Below are 16,799 nucleotides of genomic sequence, written 5' to 3'. Positions count from 1 at the left end.
CTGTTTAACACACTGTTTTTGCTCTTTGCACATGCTGTCTTCCACATTTCAGTTGATTGCTGTTTTGCAATCTCATGTAACTGCTGCTATAATACTAATGTTCATTCCAGTATTTCTGCACATGCAGTATTGATTGGACATACAGTACTGGTCGGCACTGTTTTTGTGTATTGTCTTTGTGTATTGTTTTTGGGGAAACGTCTTATTTATTTATTTATTTATTTTTTGTTTGCACTATTTTTTGTCCTGCGCTGTCTTTTTGTCTTGTCTTACTCTACACTATTTGCACCAGGTTGCACAGATGCACTCTATGTGGCTAGGACTACTTACTTAAGTCCTTAGCTCTGTCTTTGTTTTATGTAGCACCATGGTCCTGGAGAAATGTTGTCTCATTTCACTGTGTACTGCAACAGCTATATATGGTTGAAATGACAATAAAAGCAGGTTTTGCATTTTAATTTGAAGTTTGGCTTTAGTGAGAATGTGAATGACAGCACTTCCTCATTTCTCACTGGTTAAAACCACACTGCTCATCTCGAACAGAAACCAAACCACAATAATGTTTCATACATTAAGGGCCTCACTAGACCCTTTTTCACAGGGGTTTCACATTTCACCGTTTTCTAGATTTAACTCAACATACATAGATTTGATCAATAATTTTGTCTAAAGTTTTTCATTTGAAGAAATAAACTTTTTAAATGCAAATTTGGCATTCTATCACAAATTTTGTGATTTGACTGGCATGTGCTAATTTGTAGTTTGTGTGGTTTTCAAATAAGACTACTAAGTAAAGCAGGTAGGTGAACTGTGGACATAAACTGTATTGGGAAGGTGCACATCTTCAGGATATACAGATGAGATTATCCACAGCAGCAGGAGGTGAGTCATAATGCAGAAAGCTAGAAGGAGCAGAGCGATCGTAGAACATCAACAGCAGGGTGAGTGGAGTTACAGCAGTAAAAGTGTGTTAGGATCAGCAGCAGGACTGTATTTACAGCTCAACAGACAACAAGAACAGATCATTAGGTAGGACAGGAGCATATTGTGCCTTTTGTATAATTTAAAGCGTCATATTCAAAAAAGTTTTCTTTTTTTTTTAAATTAGTCATTTATAAAAATGTTCATAATTTAGTATCTGCACATTTGAGCTCAACTGTACTGTGTGTCCTAGTGGCTCTGCACGGTACTGCAAGCAAAAAAATGCAATGCCATGAATGTGGATTTACTAAAAGGTATGAGAGGCGTTTAGGCCATAATACATACTTCCTCACACACGTTCTGTAATAACCTTGCACACATACAACATAAATCATACTCTCACACACTATCATACCCTCGCATGCATACAATCATACTCACACACACACACACACACACACACACACACACACACACACACACACACACACACTATCATTTCCTTGCATGTGTGACAAGTGCAATATCTTTTAGGTTTGGTTTTATTTTGATGGGTGGATTTCGGGTCCGAAGACACGCTCACTGCTGCTGAGCTGCACGTTGACACTGAGCACACCTGTGCCACGTAATTAGTGCGGCGTGTTAGTGGCTTTATAAAAAGCACATTTGAGTGGGACTCTTTAATTTCTCTTCCGTGTGCATCCTGTGTGGGCAGAAAAGGTCTTTTGGCTATATTTTCCTGTTGCTTTACCCTGGTGAGTCGCCTGCTTTATTCCTTTATTTTTCAGTCGGGTTCTTTTTGGCAAGGGGGAAACTTTTTGAAATGTTTTTTTGTTTGTTTTTCAGGTGCGGCCAAAGAGCGCTAGCTGCTGTTTTGTTACGGCTATTTCATTAGTTGCTGTTCTGCTTACTGCTGTTTTATTTTGTTTGTTTATGTAAATATCTTTCCTGTAGTGTTAAGGGATTTTATGGGACACATGATGGGATGTTACCCCCTTGTGGTTAGGCAGGGGTTGTGGAAAAGCTAACAGATTAATAAAGGCTATGCTTGGATAACACACACTGGACATACGGCTCTCTGTTTATTGGTCATTAGTTAAGTCAGAACCACTTAACTCTACATTTCCGAGTTGTTATAAACTTGACTCATTATTGTATGGTGGCCGAGAAGTGCAAAACAAATGAACAAATCCGAAAACACAACAACAATTCAGACAACCCAGAAACGGTAGGTATAGTTTGCGAATGGAAACTTAGCGATCATCGGACAAGACACCTGTCATTCACCTGTATATCTTGGATGACAGGTATCTTGTACAATGATCAATAGTTTTGTAGTCAAGACCAAGACTTTGAAGGGTCGAGGCCAAGACCGAGTCAAGACCAAGACCAGTGCAAGTCCCCACACTGATAAAATGGGGAATATGCATACGACTGGCACTTCTCTCATGTGTGGGGGTGTGTAAGAGGGAAGTTTTGATAAAATAATCAAAAGACATTGCAGATACAGTATGTGGGAATTTATCTTTTTCTTCTTTAAGCAAATAAATGCGAACAAACACTTAAGAGCTGAAATTAACTTAACCATTTATTCAGAACTCCTTTTCCATGGTTTGCCATCCACCTAACACAATGCAGGTGTTTCAGCCATAAAATTACAAAAATTGTAATTGGGAAAACCTTAAACATTATATGCCAAACCTGAATGAACTGCACTGGCAAAACACTCCTAACAAGCTCGCCACCAAGGATAAACATAAACTAGTTAACGAGGAAAAAAAATCAAATATGATCAATGGGAAATTTGTTTAAAGTAGCATTTGGTTACATTTAAGAAAAATTAGAGATTGCAACATTTTTTGACCCAAAGGTGCATGATTGGGTCTCATTTTAATGCCCCCTCTACTAAAAACCCTCTCCACTGGTGCAGAGGAGGCAGGGACCGACAGTACCTTCATGGCCAGATTGTGGAGTTGAGGGTATCTGTCATGGCTTTTCGCCCAGAAGGAGAAGCATTGTCAGTGTCAGTATCTGTATCATGGATCGCATCAAAGTATTTGCTTATCTGTGCTTCAATACTTGAATCCTGGGTTGTTGAGCTGTGTTTCTTATGAGCCTTGTAGCGGGACAGAAGGCGCGAGAATTTGACTGGTGGCGAATCCCAGGGTGGATCCACATTCATGGCCTCTGAGTCAGTTGCTTCTCCTTCACTGTTTATTTTCTCCACCTCTGAGATCAAAGTGTCTGAGAAGCAAAAACATAATAAATTGGTTAGATGTAAAGATAGATTGATGCACATATCAGAGTCACATTTATACACTTTAGGACAAATTTAAAAATAATTTAAGTGATTTTTAGACAAGTCTTTTTTTTTCTTATTTAAATGAGCATTGTGTGTTAATATAAACTTAAGTACAGGGTCTATGTTCCAGTGCAGACTCAGAGGTCAGTTTTAGGTAGGAATATGGCAGGTTAGTAAGATTAGTCAGATTTAGTAAGAAGTTACTAAAATTATTCTAGTATGACCAGTATATTTATTTAGGTCAGATATAGTTCTACTGTAATACATCTAACTGTTGCCTTACTTTTTTTACTTAAGTACATAGTCAAGTACTAGACCTTTCTTGGATTTATATCTACAGGTGACCATGACAGGCAGTTAGTCAGTTTGTTTTATGACAAAAATAAACTGTTAAAAATGAAAACCCCATGAATTAAACTTTAAGGCCTTTCAAGGACTACTATTTAAAAAATGTATGACATTTTAAGATTTGCAAATTACAAGACTATTGTTTTCACTGGATAAGAATTTACTGTATATTAACCTGTTAGTGTCTTCTTCAGTTCATCTCGGAGTTTCTTCACTGCTGTTGCATTTCCCCCATTGTTAACATCCAGATCCACCCAACTTAAGCCAAACGGTGAATCCAGCATGGTAGCTAAGAAGTACACATTGTGGCTAAAAGGTTCCTCTCTTCCACTCTCTTTGGCCATGTTTGTTTTGGTAAAGATTCCAGAGAATCTTTTCACCAGAGACTGACGGAGGGCCTTAACTAATGGCCGGCACTGCATTCTGGTATCCTCCATCTTGAGGAGGTGTGTATTCAAGTCCAGGAAAGTTGGAACCACCATGCTGATGGTAACTGATTTATCCCCTTCTGTCTGGTCTGTTGCCTCAGAGAATGGAGCAAGAACCGCACTCAGTTCCTTCAGCTGGTTCCTGACAGCCTGTACTTGTTTGAACGTGCTGTTCCAGCGAGTGGTGTTTCCTGCTGGAATGGTCTTATTAGAGTCAAACATAGCCTCAAACTTTTCTTTAAATTGTGAGCTGCTATGTAACAGTGTTGTGAACCGTGATGTTTTGGCTATGGTGCGGGAAATGGCCCTTACCTCCTTCATGCCGTTACTCAATAGCCCTTACCTCACTAACTGCAGAGAGTGGGCAAAGCAGGAAATACGTTCACCTGATGGCCATGGTAATTCTGTGTCTTCCACTAAATTCATGTCCTCCCACAAGTGTTCATCATCTAGATTCTCCTCCTCACTCTCACTGTCATCAGACTGTCATTGTGGCATGTGAACTTTGAAAGCGCATCTCATATTAGCAGCATTGTCTGTGATGATATAACTTATCTTCTGACGTATACCATATTCCTCTGTGATCTCCTCAAAGGCAGAAGCAATTCGCTCCCCACTATGTCTGCCTGTAAAAGGCCTACAGTCCAGCAAGTACAATTCGAGTGCATAGGAATCTGAATCCTTCGAATTTGTTGCACACATGGGCAGTCATTCCAAGGAAGGAGCGCTGCCTGCGATCAGACCAGAGATCAGTTGTTAAAGAAACAGGTGACTGGGTCTCCAGCTTCTTTAAAACAGTTTCCTTGACAGTCTTTACCAACACTGGTATCTGTTTCTCAGAAATTGTTTTCTAGAGATTGGTGTGTACTTATTGTCCATAATCTCAAGAAAGTGTTTAAAATGTCCATTTTCCACAAGTGACAGAGGCAGACAACACCCAATTATCAAATCTTGGATAATGGCTTTACTGATGGCTTGTTGTCTTTGTGAATGTAGGCTGTACACCTGCACTTTCTGTGTAAACGACGATGCTATATTTGGCTGTGTGACATCTGCCAGTTGCCCTTCCTTGTACTCCAAGTACCTAAAAATTCAGGGAGGAACTGGTAAGATATTTGGTGATATGAACAATAATCACATTAAAAGAGTAATCTTAAAAATAAAAGTATCAAAAAAACTGAATAAAATTGTTAAATCATATCACATATAAAACACACAACACAATACATGCACAGCAAAGGCATTATGGAAACTAATTTTTTACACAGGTTACCCAAGGATATAATTGAAATGGTATTATATGGTCAAAACAGTTTATTTTCTTACCTTAAGACTAAAAATAACATCATCTTTAAGGTGATTAAACTTTTATTAGCCAAGTCTCTTTTGGTGAGCCTGAGGTAGGGATGGGTGACAAATCTATATATCACGATATATCTTATAGGTGATATAAAGTGAAGAAATATAGTGTACATTGATATAATTTAATAATACTATTTTGTCAATTAAGTTTGTATGTGGACAGCAAGCCACCACACTCCTGTTAAAAACTGAAGCTAAAACGCCTCGATCGCCCCCAGGTGGTCGGTCCCAGTAACGCTCATAATCCCCACCCCCTTCTGCCCTCGCACATTTTAAAACTCAAAGTTCCGTAAAAATGCTAATCTCCATGAGATATTAATCTAGACAGTCCATTTTGTCTTAAATGAATGTGAATAACAGGAGAGGGAATATGTATCCTAAAGATACAAGCATTAAGTCTTGCTTAGTAGGCAAATTATTATATAATAATTATTAGATATTTTTAATTTACATGTTGGTAACGTTATTGTGTAGCTTTATTGTGCAACGTGGAAGGAAACCCTGTTTTTGCATTTTATTTTTGTTTTAAAGTTTGTTTTAAACAAATATATCTCACATTTGGCTATGGGGAGGGGGAGGGGTGAACTTGAGTTTTGGTACTGCAAAATTTGCCAGCATTACTTGCACTTAGCTTAACTTTCTTTATGCTTCCTTTCCAAATGTCCATAGAAGTTTGACGTGGTCCCAGCCGTCTCAGGAAGCGTTGCGTTGCAGAACTTACACACTGCTGTATGTTTTCTTTTGGATGCAGTTTTACAGATGAACTCTTTGTGGTTTAGGTAGCCAAATTGTATAACAGAAGATTTGGCTGACATCTCTCCGACAGCCACGGTCACGGTGACGGCACAGCTTGCTCTCCTGTCTCCTGCTTTCACGTGTGGAGTGTGATGCGATGTGGGGGTTGGGGGCTGGTGGCGAGGGGCGTGGCGCGGGGAGGCAAGGCAGGGCAAGGCAAGTTTATTTGTATAGCACATTTCATACACAGAGGTCATTCAAAGTGCTTTACATAGAAATTAGAAAACAGTTTATAAAAGAGAAAAAGAAATATATATGAAAAATAAGAAACACGATAAAATCATAACAAAAACAAATAACAGTTAAAGAAAATAAATGTGATTTTCATAAAAACAGTTTAAAATATGTTAAAAAGAATAAAACAGGAGTAAAAGTGATTTGGATAAAAAGTGCAGTCAGTGTGAAGCAGCACAGCGCTCATTCAGTAAATGCAGAGTTAAACAGATGTGTTTTTAATCTTGATTTAAAAGTGTCTACTGTTGAAGCACATCTGATCTCTTCTGGAAGCTGATTCCAGCTATAGGTGGCATAATAACTAAATGCTGACGGACCTTGTTTATTTCGGTCCCAAGCCATGAAGTGATTTATAAACGAGTAACAATACTTTAAAATCTATTCTAAATGTAACTGGAAGCCAGTGTAAGGACCTGAGGACTGGAGTGATGTGCTCAGATTTTTTGGTTCTGGTCAGAATTCTGGCAGCAGCGTTCTGTATGAGCTGCAGCTGTCTAATGGTCTTTTTGGGGATCCCAGTAAGGAGTCCATTGCAATAATCCACCCTGCTGGTGATGAAAGCATGAACAAGTTTTTCTAAGTCCTGTCTTGAGACAAAACATCTAATTCTGGCTATATTTCTGAGATGGTAGTAAGCTGATTTGCTTATCGCTTATCGGGAGGGGAGTAAAAACTAAAAACATTTCAAATTAGACACGAGTCAAGCTCTTGGTCGGAAGTTTATTGTTCAATCACAATAATGATGTTAACAAATATTTTCGCGATATGCCCTCAGTTTTGGTCTTGACCGGTCTTGCAATGAAATCCCGAGTCCTCTTCGTCCGAGACGAGACCGAATAAAAATGCGGTCGATTCCGAGACGAGACCAAGACCTTTTTAAAAAGTGGTCTGTAGACCAAGACCGATCTTGAGTACCACACGCGCACACACACGCATACACACATACATACATGCACACACGCTTGCATACATACACACACATTCATTTTCTTTTATAAATATCCAAATTCCTGATTTTATTTTATTGTTTCCAGTAATGTTTTTTAAATGAACTGTTATGTTTGTTTGCATAACTTTTACTAATTTATCATATTTTTGTTCATCTAGATATATTGAGCATTTTGCAAATGTAACAAAGAGAGGTTAAAAAGTGACAGTGAAGTGACATACGGCTAAGTACGGTGACCCATACTCAGAATTCGTTCTCTGCATTTGACCCATCCAAAGTGCACACACACACACCGTGAACACACACCGGAAGCAGTGGGCAAACATTTATGCTGCGGCGCCTGGGGAGCAGTTGGGGGGTTCGGCGCCTTGCTCAAGGGCACCTCAGTCGTGGCCGGCCCGAGACTCGAACCCACAACCTTAGGGTTACAAGTCAGACTCTCTAACCATTAGGCCACGACTTGCCCTTAAGTAGACTGTATGTCATCAGGTTTGCACTTCATATATACAGATTGTGAGCTATAACTGTGCAAATACCCTGCTTCATATTTTTCTACACAGTGCATACACCATGTATTTAAATCTGTAATAGGGAAGAAAACTGTTTTTGTATAGTTTCACTTCCTGGACTCTTGTTCTCTGCTCATATACCTCAAGCTGAAGCAAAGTTGGGTTCTGCAGCAGGACAATGATCCAAAACACACAAACAAATCCACCTCTGAATGGTTAAAGAAAACAAAATGAAGATTGGAGTGGCCTAGTCAAAGTCCTGAGCTGAATCCTATTGAGATGCTGTGGCATGGCCTTAAAAAGGCAGTTCATGCTCGAAATCCCTCCAATGTAGCTGAATTATAACAATTCTGCAAAGAGGAGTGGACCAAAATTCCTCCACAGGGCTGTAACAGACTCATTGCAAGTTATCGCAAAAGCTTGATTGCAGTTCGTGCTGCTAAGGGCGGCCCAACCAGTTATTAGGTTTAGTGGCAAGCAATTTTTCCACACAGAGCCATTTGGGTTTAGATTTAGTTTTCCCATAATAATAATAAAAACCTTCATTTAAAAACATTACATGCAGATTAAAAAAGAAAATGATAAAATGTTTATCTTTAATATTTAAATTTGTTTGATGATCTGAAACATTAAAGTGTAACAAATGTGCAAAAAAATAAAAGGAAGGGGTCAACACTTTCACACCACTGTATATACATGTATTTGTTTTTTTGCTTTCATATACCACATGTAATGACTCCGTGTAGTCAGCTGTAGCAACAGTCACGGACTTGCTATTTGTTTATTGTTTGTTTGTTTGTTAGTAGTGTTCAGTAATAATGTACATGTTCTTGATTAAAAGTGCTATTGATACTAAGAATTGTACAATATTAGTAGGACAAGATGCTTCAGTAGCGAATTGCATGATTATGTAGATTGTGAGTAATAAATGACCTTATAGAACCTCATACAATTGTCTACAGCAAGAATAATTTATTTAGTTATTCATTTATTATAACAATCACAAAAATTATTTGTGCCACATAAGAAGGCCGAGTCAGAGAGGATGCAAGTTGCGGTGGACGGTTTATTAGGAACAGCTCAAGCAAAATATATAAAACTTAATATGGAATCAAAGTCAACAAACAGGAGATTGTAAGGTGATCAACAAAAACAGATGCAGGCAAAAACAAAATGAAGTAAAAAAACTGAAATCAATCAAAATTCAGTCACATTCAAAAAATCTTTTAACAACTTTTTTGCCCAGGTATTTACTTAAAAATTAAAAAAAAAAAGCTTTATTCAATTATATAAATGCTACATTGTGTAAATGCTGTCTATATTCTTAAAATTATTATTCAATTAAAACAAACTATACCATATAGCTAGAAAAATACGGTAAAAATACAGTATATCAAGTAATGAAATCACTCAATAAAAAAATCCTTAACACTTTTAGAGAATTTAAAGCCTCACAACCAGTCATTACTACATCATGACATGTATGTATGTGTTCTCTGTTGCACTGGAACCTGCTGTTATTTAAAAGATAGATGTTTTAGATAATGTTATAACCTGACACTCAGAAAGACGTTTCAGCTTCTATCACTCTGTATGGTCTGTTGTCCTCATCGGGTTCAGCTGAAAAATACATAATTATGAACACTACCAATTAGCATCTTATATAATGTTAGGGTTTAATTTTATGTCTAATGAAGAACACTGTCCTTACCTCGAGCTCTGTAACATTTCACTGCCAGAATGATGGTCACCAGCACATACAGGGAGGCTGTTGCTACACTGCTGAGGAGCTTCAGTACAGATGTTGGAGCTTTTCCATATGAGAGAACTGGAGAAGAAAATACTGTGGATAAAAAATTAATTTTTCATTTTTTTCCTTTAATTGTAATCAAGCTGCAAAGGTAAAAACAAGTCTTTTTTTAATGCTATAACAATAAGCTGACTCCAAAACAAATGCTTTATTTAAATAAATATTTTTTACCCCTGACTGAAACCCAGCTTTTCGGTGACTCTCCTCTCTCTGGGTGTTTACAGTGGTAGAAACCTTCATCTGACTTTGAGACACTACTGATGATCATCTCTCCTGTTGTCTGCTTCTGGAGGATGGAATCAGTTTTATAAAAATAAACACGAGACTCTGAGAGCTTTGAGCGATTTAAACAGCGTAAAATCAGAGGTTGTCCCTCAGTCACAGGATGGACAGGACTGTCCAGGATCACATCACCATCTGCAGGACACAGAAAGAAGACACTGAATATGAAGTTTGCTATTCTACATTATTACTGTAACATGCATGCCTTTATAAGATTTGGTAAACACATTGATTTCCTCTGTGAGATTTCCATGGATTGGTGTCTAACATGCCATTTTACACGGAGCAGAAAACACAACAGGGTATTTTATATTCTTAGAAAAAAAAGGACACTAAACTGTGCATTTCCTTGTCACTGCATTGGTATAGTTATTTTATCTATTACCTGGAAAGATACATGCACTGATTTTTTTTTTTATATTACCCCTAAAGCTTTTCATCTTGTACAACCAGAAAGAGGGAAAGTTGAATATTCTGAAAAAAAATCAGGCTAATGAAGAATGTTAATAAATATGATAATTATGACCTACTATTATTCACATACACTTTTTTCCAGAATTCTATTTTATTGGTGGATTCACTGCTTATTTTTAACAAGTCAAATATCATGTGGAATAAACAAATGAACTGATAGAAACAGGTGTGTGATCAGTAAATCAGCTTATGGAAAATATCAAGGTCTTGCAGCTGATACTGCTGTCATTCAGGTCTGCATGCTCCCCTGTCTGTCACACAATTATCCTCATACGACTTAATTTACCTCTTTTGCCTTTCTATAAAGGGGTCAAACTTTGAGAAAATCTGTCGGAAAGTCAAGTTATTGCTCTTCAAATTCGGAAAAGTTAAATCCCCTGGACATTTAAATGCGCCAACTCAACTGTCCAAAGGATTTTTTTGCTTGATTTTGGCTTATTTAACAAATGCTGAAATCGTGCGAAACGGAAAACAGCTGGGCTTAAAAAACACAAGAGGTGTTTTCAAATCCAGAAAATCATGCTAAAACTTTTCACTACCCCCTCAAGATAAACTGAACCAAATACATGATTACCTTCAGACAGCTTTAAGGTATGTAACGATGGGTCTATTGTGGATTATTTTAGTTTATTTTGTCATTTTAGAGCTGTTTTGTAAGCAGGAAGCGCTGGCTTTTAGCTCTATAGAGAGTAGTTAGAGGTAAGAAGTTATACAATTGATTTCTGGAGTGTAGGCTTCAATGTGAAGGTTTAGATGGGGTTATTCTCCTAAGAATTAAAATTATTTGTCAGACGGAATTTGTTTTGACTTTTTTTGTGTTCCAGATTCTATCACTCTGATCTGGTAATAGATATACTTATTTTATATTTTTAAGATATACTTATCCTTCTGCAGCAATCTCAATTGTTAGTTTATTCAAATACACCTTGTATTTTGAGATATACTCAACTTTATTGAGTAGTTATGTCATTTTAAAAAACAGTCAGGAAAATAGGTTTAGAGCTTAAGATGAACATGACAGAAACTTAATAGTTATTTATAAATGTAGCTCATACAGTATGTTAAAGTGTTCCTCATTTACTCAGCTTATAAATATACATAACCATGCAGTTATGTTAACTATGACAGTGTGACTCAGACAGCAAGAAACAGAGAACTACATGAGCTGAAGCATCTAACACAGTTTGTTCATTTAATTATTAATGAGAACTGATGAAATGACTCACTGTGCACTGTGATGTTAACAGAATTACTGCGTCCTCCAGATTCATACTGACACCAGTAAACTCCAGTGTGTGATGTAGAGAGGGCGCTGATGTTACATGTAGATCCTGGAACTGATGAACAATTGAACGATGTCTCATTTTGTGTGTATCGTCTCACTGTCCATCCAGTAGAGTTACTCTGGTCCTCACAGCTCAGTGAGAGAGAGTCAGCAGTAAAGTGTTGAGTTCTGCTCGGTCTGATTATCAGAGACACTGGAGAAAATTCACCTGTTAATAATTCATTCATTCATTCATTTTCTACCGCTTATCCGAACTTTTCGGGTCACGGGGAGCCTGTGCCTATCTCAGGCGTCATCGGGCATCGAGGCAGGATACACCCTGTACGGAGTGCCAACCCATCGCAGGGCACACACACACTCTCATTCACTCACACACTATAGACAATTTTCCAGAGATGCCAATCAACCTACCATGCATGTCTTTGGACTGGGGGAGGAAACCGGAGTTTCCGGAGGAAACCCCCGAGGCACGGGGAGAACATGCAAACTCCAAACACAAAAGGCGGAGGCGGGAATCGAACCCCGACCCTGGAGGTATGAAGCGAACGTGCTAACCACTAAGCCACCATGCCCCCTGTTAATAAATATATTAATATTATTAGATTTTATTATAGTCACTGTTATGTTATCATTTATTATTAAAAAGAAAGAAACTTAAGTTAATATATTAAACTATACATACATAATTTACTGCATAAAAATTAGTTTTTTCCTGTTTGTTTTTTGTCTGTAGTGTTGCATTGTACCAAAACTAAATCAGTAAAAACAAACACACACCATCATCATCAGTTCACACACTGATTATCTAATCTCTGCAATTATTCACACTCAGTGGTTCAATATAAAAGTTCAAACTTCTTCGTCTTCACTCTTCTCTGTCTGTAGCAGTGTAAATATATTACTGTGTTTAACTACCCAGCTTTACTGTTAACATGTTGTGTACAGTGTGATCTCTTACTCACCATTAAAATTTACACAGAGTTCATCACTGTAGTCTGTGTAGTAGACTGGGTTTCCTCTTCCAGCTCTGCACTTGTACTGACCTCCATCAGAGACTCTAACTGAACTGATGATGTACTGGTGTGTTTCAGTCTCAGTCTCAGAGCTCTGTGTGTGTTTGGACCAGTAAAACTTCCATCCAGCAGACTGTGGTGTCAGTGTACAGGACAGAATCACTGAGTTTCCTCTCAGTACATCTCCTTTAGGGTCTGATGCGAGTTCAGGTTTAGGTTTTTCTGTTAGAAATGAAACAGAAATAATGCAATCTTTACTGCACTAATCAACTCTACACGTTGAAATCATGTTTGCTCAGCAGAACAATAACTAGGCCACATCTTTTACTACTGTTATGTTATTTTATTATTGTAGCCTAGGTAAAATAATCTTTTATTAAAGAGGGAAACAGCAAACATTGTAGAAATAGTTTGTAACAACACAATTTGTTTATTTTATTTGTAGCCCAAAAATGCTATAGTTATAATAAATATAAAAATACTGACTTCATGGCTCCCTACAGAGCAGAGTGTGGGGGCAACAACAACACTGTACAGACAAAGCTGCACTTCCTGAGTGTAAACAATCATATACATGATATACACAATATTATATATATATATATATATATATATATATATGACCCAAAAAAAAAATAAGGGAATGTGAAATGCTTGTGATGATGGTGAAAGTCCAAAGCGGGGTTCGTTCGTGGGACTTTATGGGACTTTACAGAATACACATTCGGGGACGAGCACAGAAGTGTTAACTCCTTTCTCCACGGAAAAATACAGGTTACCGCTCTGAAACTCAATCAAAATCTTCTTCATTTCGACCTCCTAGTGCTTATTATAACGCTCTGATACGTCTCACCACACTGAAACTCAATCGGAAATTATTTTCCTAACTCCTATTAGTGCGTATACATATATAAAAGCCAGGGCTGCCAACTTTTGAGTTCAGTTTAGAGTGAGATTTTGGGAATCGGGTCTTTGTTATAGGGGAGGGGCTTATGGGGGGCGTGGCTTGGTGTGGGAAAAAATACAAACACAAGATCCTTGCATTAGCAGAAGTGTATTAAGTATATATTGATTGTCAAAGTATTTGGTATCTGTACAGAATTTCTTGGGAGATTTACATTACATTTAATTTTCACAAACATTTTACAGAAATAGGATTAACATGTGATTAACATGTTCACAGATTAACATGTGCTCTATTGTAAGTGCTGGGGCCCGTTGCACAAAAGTAGAATTAAGAGATCCAGGATAAATGACTAAGCTGAGCTCAATGAATCCAAAACAAGTGCGTCCAGGCTTAATTGGTTGCACAAAGACCAAGCCAGGATCAGCCAGGTGAAACCAATCCTGGATATGTGCGCGCTCACGGCTCACTCAAACAGACCTGCCACTGATCACAGATTCACCGATTCACCATGGCAACTAGAGCGGTGTACTTTTCCCTGTCGGAGGCACAAATCCTCATGGAGGCATACGAGGAGGTAAAAGACATAATTAAGAAGAAAGGCAACACCGCCACAGTGATAAAGCAAAGAGAAAAAGCGTGGCAAAGTATTGCAGACCGCCTGAATGCGTAAGTAGTGCACAATTACACACTCACAGCTCTGCTGAAACATCACAATTACAATCCAAATAGTTAATTTAATTTAATCTCCAAAAACGCAGTTGTACTCTGATTATGAAACAGTTGAATTTTTAATTGAAATGGACTGCAGATATGAGTGAAATTGTGTAAAGTAACTCCATCACACTGTATAAGGCTTTGATAAATTATCAAAGCCTTACATTATTACTACACTCACTAGTAAGGTTTAATCTTAGCCGTTGTACTCTGCTTCTTATGTTGTCCACCGGTTTTTCTGTGTGTTCTCCTGCTTTTATTAATGTAAAGCTGATTTGAAACAATGGAACAATTGTGAAAAGCGCTATATAAATAAAAGTGAATTCAATTGAATAAATAGATGAGCTAATAATAATAATCGCTTTAATTTATATAGCGTCTTTCAAAGGACCCAAAGTCGCTTACTCACTGACTCCATTGAATGTTCTTGTGTGATAAAGAAAGTGTCTCTTTTCGTGTGTGGTGTGTGTGTGTGTGTGTGATGTAGATAAAATATGACCGGGCTAAAACAGACATGGCAGCAAGTCAAAATCAAATGCAAGAACATTCTGCAGAATGGTAAGGACCCTGACTAATACTTAACAAGCACAAGCATATATTGTAGCCAGAAGCTGCCTGCTCACACATTGTCCATACTGTTTTAGCAGTGAAAAAGAATACCCACAGACAAGGCACAGGTGGTGGGTCACCAAAAGCTCCAATAGCTTTGGAGCTAAATAAAGGCAGGCCTGTGTTGGAGGGGATCCCTGGGGGGAAAGAGACAAGCATAGGTCCCTCCCAAGATGCCACCCACTTCATACAAGGTATGTCCTTCCATCTCTACATGGGACACATCCACATTCATATTGAATCCATTTGTACTGTATGACTTTGGTTTGCCTATTGCCTTGCAGTGTCTGTCAGCACTGTGTTACTGTTAGAGCCAGATGATGCTGATCCAGTGAGTACTCCATCAAAGGCATACTGTAGGCCTGGCATGTCTTGTCTACTAGCTTCAATATAAATCCGATTAAATGTGATAGGTGCATCAGCGCATATCACAAGGTGAGCCACACAACCCCCATTAATAACCACTTTTTACATCATGGCTGTGTCAAGAATATCATTGTGTTTATGAGGTAGTAATGATGAGACTTTGTGTTGACAGGTGAATTCTCTGGTGTGTTGCTGGGAGACAGGGGGTATGGCTGCCAGCCTTTTCTCCTGACACCTTTCACAGACTCCCAGGAAGCACAGCAGGCCTGCAACCATGCCCATGCCAGGAACAGGACCAGAGTTAAAATGACCTTTGGCCTCCTGATGGCACGCTTTCACTGCCTTCTCAAATTAAGGGTCAGCCCTGTGAGGGCATGTGACATTACTGTGGCTTGTGCTGTCCTCCACAATGTGGCCTGCCTGAGGAAGGAGAGGGCTCCCAGAGTGCTTGTGCTGTATACTGTGTGTATTACAAGCTTGCAGGGAGGCTACTGCATCCATTCATTTGCCAGTTCAATTTATGTGTATGGATTTGTTCTGCATTTCAGTGCAGCAGGCGTCCTTTATTTTTCTGTATTGAAGGTGGCAACCCTACCTGTAACTCACTGACCTGCCTGCGTTCACAATTCACACGGTGCAGATGGGAGGGAGAACGGCTGACTACACAGTTTATGGGAATAAATTGTGTATTTTCCTCACAATTGTCACCACAAACTTACTACATTGTCTGTCTGGTCTCTCTGCGTGTTGCTTTGCGAGATCATGCGGTGCGATTTTTTCCCCTCACTGCTGCACGAGTCTGCGTGAGAATATGGGGGTGTGGCGTGAGAATATGGGGGTGTGGCGTGAGAATATGGGGGTGTGGCGTGAGAATATGGGGGTGTGGCGTGAGAATATGGGGGTGTGGCGTGAGAATATGGGGGTGTGGCGTGAGAATATGGGGGTGCGGCGTGAGAGCGTGAGATTTGGGTCAGTTGCGTGAGTCTCACGCTGAATGCGAGAGAGTTGGCAGCCTTGTATAAGCTGTTATAGCGCTACACGCTCCGATACGTATCACTGCTCTACTCTGACACACACTCTGTCCGCACGCCGAACCTCGGGCTCTTAAATAATACGTTCTAAGAGGTCTAAGTAACATTCTGTATTTCCAGTCGTTGAAATTTGGCATGCTGATGTCTTGCCCAGGTCTCTTGAAAATGGGAACTTTTTTTTTTATCTCACTGAGATTTTACCTGGTTAAATAAAGGTTAAATCAAATAATCAATAAAACATCTGACCACACCTCTTACATGATGGCATATAAATGAAGCCATGTCGCTTTTAGTCAAGTCAAGAAGCTTTTATTGTCATTTCAACCAGATATAGCTGTTGCAGTTGTTACGCCCCGTCTAGGGGTGAGGGCGAAACATGAACGAGAACAAGACACCAGGGGTAACTGAAAGAACAATATTTTACTAGGAAAACAAGTGTACAAATGGGGGTATGTCTTCA

The 16,799-nt window shown here is 38.7% G+C and overlaps 4 protein-coding genes and 1 long non-coding RNA gene across 6 annotated transcripts in view; 2 read left to right on the top strand and 3 right to left on the bottom strand.

Moving 5' to 3' along the window:
• Positions 1–16,799, top strand: part of LOC113645368 (titin-like) — a 1,056,738-nt gene that overhangs the window by 345,445 nt on the left and 694,494 nt on the right. The gene's annotated exons all lie outside the window — the stretch shown is intronic.
• Positions 1–16,799, bottom strand: part of LOC113643804 (immunoglobulin superfamily member 1-like) — a 789,004-nt gene that overhangs the window by 154,695 nt on the left and 617,510 nt on the right. The window lies entirely within an intron of this gene.
• LOC113643832 lies at positions 1,360–1,979 on the top strand. The gene is made up of 2 exons (XR_003440885.2): positions 1,360–1,676; positions 1,768–1,979. It is a non-coding gene; the product is annotated as an uncharacterized LOC113643832 (long non-coding RNA).
• Positions 2,356–4,550, bottom strand: LOC113645040. Its single transcript, XM_047818970.1, has 2 exons — positions 3,747–4,550; positions 2,356–3,165 (listed from the first exon to the last, which is right to left on the bottom strand). Exons 1-2 carry the CDS (start codon positions 4,318–4,320, stop codon positions 2,876–2,878), a joined length of 864 nt encoding a protein of 287 aa, XP_047674926.1. The 5' UTR covers positions 4,321–4,550; the 3' UTR covers positions 2,356–2,875.
• Positions 9,000–12,012, bottom strand: LOC125145580 (high affinity immunoglobulin gamma Fc receptor I-like). 2 transcript variants are annotated; one of them, XM_047819030.1, is made up of 4 exons: positions 11,641–12,012; positions 9,830–10,075; positions 9,560–9,676; positions 9,000–9,468 (listed from the first exon to the last, which is right to left on the bottom strand). In XM_047819030.1, the coding sequence occupies exons 1-4, from the start codon at positions 11,924–11,926 to the stop codon at positions 9,410–9,412; spliced, it is 708 nt and encodes a 235-aa protein (XP_047674986.1). In that variant the 5' UTR covers positions 11,927–12,012; the 3' UTR covers positions 9,000–9,409. The 2 variants fall into 2 exon arrangements, with proteins under 2 accessions (XP_047674986.1, XP_047674980.1); XM_047819024.1 differs by having other exon boundaries at positions 9,003–9,468; positions 9,560–9,691; positions 11,641–12,009.

Source organism: Tachysurus fulvidraco, chromosome 1 (assembly GCF_022655615.1).
Source record: "Tachysurus fulvidraco isolate hzauxx_2018 chromosome 1, HZAU_PFXX_2.0, whole genome shotgun sequence".
Taxonomy (NCBI): domain Eukaryota; kingdom Metazoa; phylum Chordata; class Actinopteri; order Siluriformes; family Bagridae; genus Tachysurus; species Tachysurus fulvidraco.
Note: the sequence above shows the minus strand (reverse complement) of the source record. Positions and strands in the feature narration are given on the sequence as shown.

What these genes read in the sequence shown, in the direction of transcription:
- LOC113645040 (XM_047818970.1), bottom strand. Translation starts at nt 4,320, where the DNA reads ATGAAGGAGGTAAGGGCCATTTCCCGCACCATAGCCAAAACATCACGG. An exon ending in ACTGAAGAAGACACTAACAG is followed by an intron (nt 3,166 to 3,746) that starts GTTAATATACAG and finishes TTTGCTTCTCAG; the next exon opens with ACACTTTGATCTCAGAGGTG.
- LOC125145580 (XM_047819024.1), bottom strand. Translation starts at nt 11,926, where the DNA reads ATGAATGAATTATTAACAGGTGAATTTTCTCCAGTGTCTCTGATAATC. An exon ending in TGTTAACATCACAGTGCACA is followed by an intron (nt 10,076 to 11,640) that starts GTGAGTCATTTC and finishes TGTGTCCTGCAG; the next exon opens with ATGGTGATGTGATCCTGGAC. An exon ending in AAGCTGGGTTTCAGTCAGGG is followed by an intron (nt 9,692 to 9,829) that starts GTAAAAAATATT and finishes TTTTATCCACAG; the next exon opens with TATTTTCTTCTCCAGTTCTC.